At 34.8% G+C, this 9,230-nt stretch overlaps 1 protein-coding gene across 1 annotated transcript in view; it reads right to left on the bottom strand.

The window, feature by feature from the left end:
• Positions 1-6,276, bottom strand: part of NEB (nebulin) — a 201,993-nt gene extending 195,717 nt beyond the window's left edge. The window contains exons 1-4 of the mRNA XM_011360291.2: positions 6,193-6,276; positions 5,597-5,661; positions 2,216-2,257; positions 450-537 (exon numbers count right to left, since the gene is read on the bottom strand). Coding sequence (XP_011358593.1) covers positions 450-537; positions 2,216-2,257; positions 5,597-5,632 — 166 coding nt within the window. The 5' untranslated portion in view covers positions 5,633-5,661; positions 6,193-6,276. The remainder of the gene's footprint in view (positions 1-449; positions 538-2,215; positions 2,258-5,596; positions 5,662-6,192) is intronic.
• Positions 6,277-9,230: the final 2,954 nt, after the last annotated feature.

The raw sequence follows: 9,230 nt of genomic DNA, 5'->3' as shown, positions 1-9,230 counted from the left end.
TTTCCATGAACTGATTTTAACTAAATCTATAATTTCACTATTCTAGATTGGCTAACAGTGATTAAATACCAGTAAATGCTTCATAATAGGCCTTATGCTTATTTTGCAGGAATAATTTCGATAAGGATGCTTTCTCCAATGTCTAAATGGTACAGATTAATTACAGGAAAGGAAAATTCAAGACTCACAAGAGCTTATATTTCTGCAAAATAATTTTTATCTCATACAAGCCTGAAAAATGAAATCCAGCCAGCATCCAAAACAGGGTTGGTTAAGAGCAGTAATTTCTTCATAGTAAAACCAAATTAGAAGAAGCCATTTAAAACTTACTGAGCTAAAGAGATTCTGCATTTTCTGACTGTGTGCAATGTAGGGGGTCATGAACTTTGAAGAGTCCACTTTCTTCCTGATAATCTTCTTCCTCTCCACTGGTTTTGCTGGTGCTGGCTGGGCCAGTGCTGGTTTGAAAGGTTCTGATTGCTCATAATCAGGTACTGTTGTCCTTGTTGTAGTAGTTTCATAGATTTCTGTTATTGTCTGAAAATTTGACATGCAGTTCAACATTGTTATAAAAGTCAAAACTGTAATAACCATGATCTCGATATTATGACTTTAAGTCAGACTTATATTTCTAGTGTTACTTCTCCGTAATTAAAACAGATCAAAGCAGAAAATCATACACAATATCCATTTGAAAGCACATTATATTACAAAAATCTTAATTCTGATTGTTCAAGATTGCATGGAGTGGAAAGGTTATTCCTTCTTAATTTGCAACATTGCCTTAAAATTTTATTTGCAGAAAGGAACTCAAACATTTTAAGGTAGAATAAAAATCAGAAGTAAAATGTTCTTAAACATTTGAAAATCTTCTGAAATTGTCTAGGTAAAGTAAAAGCAAACTTGGGATCAAAGAACAAGAGATCAAGACAATTAAATAAAGCTCGAGTTCTTGACTTTAATTTTAAGTTTCAAATAAGTCTAAGAAAAAGTTGGTTGGTTATTCTTCAGGCATTTAGACATTCTTTCCTGTAGTATGAGACAAAGAATAATGAACTTTAAAAAAATAAATCACATCAATATTACAAGAGATTACCATTCTCTTGGCTTAGTCAGTTAATTAATGTGAACTGGAGAGCCATTTACACTAATAAATGCTTAGGTGGACAAGAATAATGATGATAACATAATGGGGTAATTAGCCTCACAACAGTCTTATGTATGTGGTAGGTGGGAAATTACTGTTTCTTACAAAAGGCTGTAGTGAAAGAAACTGAGGTCTAAAGTTTGGGTCTAGTCCAAGGTTAAAAATACTGTTCGTAAGGAAAGATAAGTAGCCATATCTCCAATCCATCTCAGAGTATAATTTCCTTCACAGCTAATATCGCCTGTATCAAAGGAATAGTTCTAGCATCAATTTTGCAAAGAGAAACCTAAGTAATAAGGGAAATGGCATACCTATGATAACTCTCTCTAGTGTTGTCAGAGCATTGCTAATAGGCTCCTTTCTGCTCATTATTAATGACATATGGTTGACCGTGAGAAACTAACCAATTTACAGCATCTACAGATGTTAGTTTCCATGCAGTCACAGGCTCTCTTAGTAGGCATTAGGGTTAGCCATCCATATAATTGTTTGCCATACTTAAAAGAAACAGCTCCATGAAGAAAATGAAGCATGATTAAAGTATTTCACCTTGGAAAGAAAAAAGTTCCAACTTGGAATATTTATGGGAACGGCTTTCTCAGAATTCCCAATGTGCTAAAATTTAAGTAGCATTTTATGGTACCATCAAGGACAAAGGTCTGAGGGCGCCATCTGTGTTGGCGGATATGATGCCCTACAAGTTATAGCTCCACACAATAAAACTGCTGGTTCCCATGCAAATCACAAGTTCAAGGTCATTCTGCAGTCAGAGTGGTGATAGCCACTGACATTACTCTAATTAGCATCACCTACACCAAAAACACGATATAAGCAATGGGGGAAATCATAGCCAGTCATCTTGGCTATGTTGAATAGCATAACAGCGATAAAACCTATCAAACGGTTAATAGTTATTCTTGTACCATCAGCTGCTGAGCACACATAGGTGAGTGATCCTCCCTCAGATTCTCCCTTTTGCCAGCTCTGTGGCCCTGGGAGTGTGAGAGAGGAGGCTATTTTCCTGCTTTAATGAGTGTACAGTTCGTGCAGATGTGGGCTGGGTCTTACCTCACCCGGGACCTCTTCGTAGACTGTCTCCTCTGTATAGTACTATAAATAGAGCACAAAAGTGTCATCGTGAGAACCAAAGAAGAAATCACCTCTCCTCTGCCTCAGCTGAACCACTTGGGTTATTTCACTAGCTCAGCTGGTTTGCTATATCTGTGAGGAAAGATAAGGGAGCCTGTTCATATTTTAGACCCCATTTTAAATTTGTGAAACTTTAGGAAGCTGGAGTGAATGCCATCAGACTGGACAAGGAGACACTGAGTAATGAGAAAGGTGTCTGAGGCTAGTTATTAATCACAGGATACTATTTTACTTGGGAAAAGTAAGTTTTTCTTCTGGTACTGAGGTAGAATTTGCTGAGAAAAGAATATAATAATAATAATATATTGAGTGTGTGGGCTGGGCAGAGAGGAACTGTGATAAAACTCACTGTTTGCTGACTAACAATAAAACAAATGAAAACCTCACTGTAAACGAAATTTTTAAATGGATTGTATCTATCATAGAAATAATAGATCCAAAGGCAACATGTAAATCTCAATTATCCCTATACCACCCTGATTACTAAGTAATAAGAATTTCTTCTAGAGTGATGGGTGAATCCCTTCCAATATGATGGTCCTAAAAGAGGTGCTAAAATGAAAATTTACAAGTGCCAAGAGAAGGAAGAAATGAGAAGAAAAAAATGAGAAGATTCCTCATCACAAAATGGGGGAAAGTTAGGCAGCAATTTGCCACTGATGGCTCTGAGGTGCCTGAAATCAAATCTACTTCTGTTCTACTTCTGACGTCACCAGCAATGAATAGACGTGGATAGGAATTGGCTGACATTTTGTTTCAGATGCGTAAGGAGAGTGGAATCCTGTCCCCAGTGTCACCCAACAAAGCTGGGTGAATAGGAGGAAAGACTAGTTTAGGCCAAAGGACACAAGGAAAGGGAGAAAAATGAAACATTTGGCTTACTTTCTTAGTCAGCAAGATGTATAACATTTTATGCTTCATTTTTATTTTCTCTGACACCAAAACATATACTCGGGGGGAAAGGGAAAAACAGTGAGTGCAAAATTTCCCTCAGTGGCCTCCTTTCTTCTGTCCTTGGTTCAGTGAACTTTCAACAAATTATTCAACCATCGTCAATAGGCAACATGCTCTATTTCATTTGCAGTACGATTAGTATAAAACTTGCCTTATGTCTCTCACTTTTGCACCTTCTTTGCTCTGGCATTTTTATTTATTTATTTATTTTTTTATAATTTGAAATCTAATTATACCTGTGTCCTTATACATAGCAACAGAAATCACAAGTTCTTACAGGACAGAGAATTTCTCTTTTATATTTTTGTGCCTTTCTCACATGGGAAATATCATTAGGATACTATAGAAAATACTGTTTGATACTGATCCACATGGAACCATTCCTCCAGCCACATAAAACATCCGTGACTTGAGAAGAAATATTAAACGAAAATGAATGATTCACAGCCGTCCTGAATTTTCTTAGCATCCAAGTAAAAGCGGCTCTTTGGTAGCCATCCAATTTTACCTTTGGTGGGCTCTCACGATTGATAAATATAGCTTAGAAATAAGCTTATAAAAAAGGCAACATTATCCAAATGGTTGGCATTAACTTGTATGCCAAATCTCACTTTTTAGAAAGAGCTTTGCCACTAATTAGATAGTACATCCTTGCATCTTTTCATTTCTTTCCAATTTTGTTTAAATTTGAGTAGAGAGTGACAGTACAATTTTATTTAGATGTCTAAGATCTCTAGGAGATATATTTTTAAAGCTAGTTCTTTTCTGTTTTGTGAACTCTTCTGCCACCCATTTTCATGTCATCTTTTTTGAGGTCAGAGAGACCTTGGTTCAACACTCTGGCAGGAAGTCTATAAGTTTAGCACCTGCTGGTCAGACCCAGAAGCAGTAATGGCAACAAAATAAAAAGGATGAGATGCCTAAAAATAGCCTCTTCATCTAGTTAAATTAATCAAGTCTAGCACAAAGGACTATTTCGATGACCAATAAACACAATTATTTTAAGAAAAACAAAAGATACTTAAGTTAGAGGTTGACAAGTATTTCTGGTTTTACCATCATAGGGAAGACAATTTAATTTATAATTGTGTTAGTGCTTGATAGTGATTATTTGACCTTTAAGGACATATGTAAAATGCACACTAGTAATAATTTTGAACATTGAAGATGTGGACTGTGGCATTTAAAGCCAGAGAGTTTGAATGTTATGTTACATGGAATTTGGTCTGGGTTTTTAAAAAGTATATACCCTTCAGCAAAAAAAAAAAAACAACAATTTTGTTTGTAGAAAAAAATAAAATTTTCTTCATTTAAATATAGACTGATCTATAAAATAATCTTCCAAAGACAAATTTTGGCACTTTCTTTTGGAATTTGATTCTGGGTAGCTTTTAAAGTTAATTTCATTCTTTTTAAAGAGCACAAATTTTTAGAACTGCCTCAAGGTTCGTATATGTATTTAGATCATCATGATTAGTTGGTAATTATTAAGCACTTTCAGATTCAATGGCAGTATATCTATATGGATGTGCAGCTAAAGGCAAGAGCTGATGAAGAAAAACCATAACATGATAAAAAAAATTATATAAAATAAATATAAAACAAACAATTGACAACTTTGCAAAATGTGTCAGACACCCACCAATAATCTGGAGAGAATTTTTCAAGATGCTCACTATGGTCTTTGTTCTTTTTCAAAGTGCAAATGCAAAAGCTAGTTTTGTTCCCTTGGGTAAGTATGATGGAGCTGATGGGAAAGTGTGGCTCCAGCTGTCACTTGGGAACACGAAAGTTTATTTTTATATATGTGTGTATATGCACATATACAGGTATATAAAATCTCATATGTGTGTAATTTCATATATATTATTCTGAACATTTAAATCATATCATCTTATAGATAATCAGCTGGTTAAAGCAAAGAGTAAGTTGCTCTTTTTCCTCTATTTCTATGCAGGCACTAAGAAATAGAATTCTGTTTCCAGAACTTTCTCTTTCTCTTCATCTTCTTGGCCCCTTCGATTGAAAGGTAGGGAAGAAAATAGTTTGAAAAGACAAATTGAAATTTGCCTTTACCCCATACTTTGTGTGTGTGTGTGGTTTTTTTTTTTTTTTTGAGAGTTTAAAGAAAAGCAAAAGTGGGAAACAGTGATATTTCTTTTCAGTTCTAAACCCACATAATTATAATGAAACTGAACATAAAATACTCCTTTCTCATGCTTTAATGATGACTCTTTGTGAAGTTATAATAGACAATGTATTTTTCGAATGATTAATTCACCTACGTGGCTTTGACTGTTGCTACATAAAATACTTTGCTGTCAGAGTCAGTTTTTTAAATCTTACCTCCACCACCTCCTCATATTCTTCATCGTCTGCCATTTTTCCAGAGTAGTAGTGGCACCTACAAACTTTTCATATTCCATACAAATGAAAATACATTAGACTCTATCCTCAAGACTGAAATCATTTTATAACATTATAAAAACAGAAGTTAAAAGTTATGCATTCTATATATTCATGTATGTTTGCAGGGTAAATGAGAGAAGACATTTAGATACAGCTCTGAAAAAGTGAAGCTTCAAATTTCTTTTGGTTCCCTCGGGAATTTGTTGGATATTGCTACTTGTAGTTACATGATCAATTTCGTTCAAGTTGCAAAAGAAAGTTGAGGTGAGGGAGTGAGCGGGTTTGGATTCAAAGGAACAGAGTATTTAAATTTCCAAATACCTGGAGAGAAACATTTTTAAACAAAAATTTTAGTGAAAGGAAGGTCAACTCAGCTTTCGGAAGTTGGAAGTTTTTTCTGTAGCATCAGAATTCTAAGAAGGCTGTCTTAGTTCTCCATGTGTTCTAATACATGGTACACAGTATATCTTATGCATCAAAGGAGAACTTGTAAAAATACATCTATTAATAGATTTAAAAAGCAAAATAGAAACCTCAAGGCAACGGGGTTATATTCTTCCCGAACACCATCGGCTTGTATGGATTTTTTTCTTTGTTTCTGTAAGCTCTTGTTCAAACCTGGAAAATAACAAATTTTTGAAGCATTGGTTGAAGGACATGTAAGATTGTGGTTCTTTGGCCTAAGATTCTAATTCAGGAACTAATGACAAGCTCTCCCAAGGCCTTCTTAGTTTGACGCCAGAGAGTGGGACTCTCTCTTGATAAAAGTGGATGATGACTTGGAACAGCTGTCCCTTTGCCCAAAGATATTTGCCATGTAAACCAATACCCTGCCATGGCTGGTTTTGTTAAGCTAGTAAAACTGCCACTCCTTCTGAGGCAAATGAAGCCCAGTAGAAAAAGATAAATATAGGAACATAGGATATAGATCCTTTTGTATACTAATATATTTAGAAAAAAATCAAAGGCAAAATTTTGTTAGACAGGAGAACCAACTCAGTCAAGCAATAAATTGGTTAGTATAGGACTTGATTCTAACCACACACTACATGTCAGATATTAGTAGGGCCTGAGTAAGGCACTGGAGTTACAGACTTTCCCAGTCACTGTTTCCATCACTAATTCCCCAGTTTTGACCCAAAACTTTAGAAAATACTTCAAGGGAAGCTGTGGAACATTTCCTGAAAGAACATTACAGAAAAACCCATAAACTGGCCTTACCTTCAATCTATCAAATAAATTTCCTCAGCAGCAAAGCCTCTCCCAACTCTCCCCTCCTGAGTACCCCAGGCAAAGGCCAGCGTGGTGCCTGGGCTCTGAATTATCACATGGCAAGAGCAGCCAATCAGATCTTGAGTTGCTCATATTTCAGAAGCTAAATATACTGAGTGATCTTCTGAAAACCACCTGTTCATCAATTCCACTAAAGGATAAAGAGTAACAAATTGCTTGCTTAGAACTATTCAAATATAATGGAATTTTACCTAACTTCCAGCACGTGGGGTTCAAATTTACATTAAATCTCTCACTTATTGCAGCCCTGTTTAATACCATATTCGTGCAAAAGAATTTAGGAGAAAATAAGCATGATTTTGAGGGGCTTTGACTCTTCCGTAACTGTTTTCTTCATGTCATTTATCATCTCCACAGAGGTAAACATGCTCACTCTCATACAGCTCATCAGGTGAGCTACAGGCAAGTTACAGGTATTGATGCAAAAGAAACAGAGGAATAAAATCCAGAAAAAAACAATTTTTAAAAACAATTTTTAAAAATGTAGTAAAATAAAGTGATATGTGAAAATATTTGATGGTAACACTAGATAAGATATTCACAGAGTTTAATTAGACAGATTAGGCCCCATCACTTTTCTATTACTAAATTAGGGGGGTATGCCAAGACCATATTCATCATTTTCTTTCTCCTTAGGTAAGGCTAGCTGCTAGGAATACAGAGCTTCTCTCATATGTAACTGGGTTATTGATTTTCTATTTACTCACATGGCTCCTAGAAGGAAAGTATGAATGCAGGGAAAAAAGGGTTCGATCTCTGAACAGCAAGAACAGATCAAATGAAAATCAGTAAGTTACTAGAAGATAATGCTCTATTAGGCAAATCAGAGTGCAAGACATTGGCTTTGTAAAAATTATCTGACAATTTTCTACATAAAGACAATTTTCACTCATTTAATCTCTCTCCACTCTTCTGTGCTAAGGCAAAAACTTTGTGGGTCACCCATATCTTGATATGAATTCGAAACTAAGCATATTGTAATCATGCTTTTTTAGTTAAATGTTAAGAAGTAATCTCATATTTTAAACACATATGCCTCTTCCCTTTCCGTGATTCATATGGTGGTAAGTAAAAGTGAACATCATTCTGTTATCTTTACTAATTATACCTGTTCATTTGGTGTATTTTCACAGATCTTGTGACCAACGGATAGGTACATATAAGATCATTTACTTGGTACTCAAACACTAGAAGAATTGTGACTTACTACTCATTATGTTTTTAAAAGATAGTATTAAATAGAAAAATAATACAGGCCTCATTTTGAAAAAACATATAGTGCAAAATTATATAAAGTAAAAAGAAACAGACATTCTAAGGCTAATCTGGAATTATGCCTTCTAGGGATGAAAGAACAAGCAGCTCTATCTATTTTTTCTGGCCTATCTATGGCTTATTCTGTGGAAGAAGAATAAAGTGACACTGATTTATCGGTAGATTCTTATCACATGCCTTGCACGTAGTAAGTGCTCAGTAAGTGTTGGTTATTATTATTTTCAAATTATTATTACCATTTTTTTACATTTCAGTAGAATCTTCACTCTTCACTCTGTATTAGGCTGAAATTCCAAAATTTTGCATTTTCTAAAATAAAACATTAATTAGAGTAAGAATTTATGAATCAATAAGAGTTTGACTAGAAGTCTGTATAACTGATTACATAGCAAAGCAAGATACAGCTTGGTGCCAACAGCAGAACTTCAGACAATGCTTTCCTAAAATTCACAGTATAGTCAATGAAATATTACTTGGCTATAAAAAAAGAATAAAATCTTACCATTTGCTACCTAGAGAGCATTGTGCTGAGTAAAATAAGTCAGACAGAGAAAGAAAAATACCACATGATTTCACTTATATGTGGAATCTAAAAAACAAAATAAATCAACAAACAAAACAGAAACAAACTTATAGATACAGAGAACATACTGATGGTTGCCAGATAGGAAGGGTTGGAGGGGTGGGTGAAAAAGATGAAGGGATTAAGAAGTAGAAATTGGTAGTTACAAAATAGTCACAGAGATGTAAACACAGCAGAGAGAATATAGTCAATAATATTGTAATAACTATATTTAGTGCCAGGTGGTTACTAGACTTACTGGGGGGATTGCTTTGTAAATTACATAAATGTCTAACCACTATGCTGTACACCTAAAGCTAATATAAAATAATATTGAATGTCAGCTGTAGCTGGAAAAAAAAAAAAAAAGATCAGCGTATAGAGGTGTTGTATCTGGGGACCAGAGAAATCTGATGGGGAAAATGGCATTGTAATAGTTTT

This window comes from Pteropus vampyrus, unplaced genomic scaffold (genome assembly GCF_000151845.1).
Source record: "Pteropus vampyrus isolate Shadow unplaced genomic scaffold, Pvam_2.0 Scaffold2, whole genome shotgun sequence".
Taxonomy (NCBI): Eukaryota; Metazoa; Chordata; class Mammalia; order Chiroptera; family Pteropodidae; genus Pteropus; species Pteropus vampyrus.
Note: the sequence above shows the minus strand (reverse complement) of the source record. Positions and strands in the feature narration are given on the sequence as shown.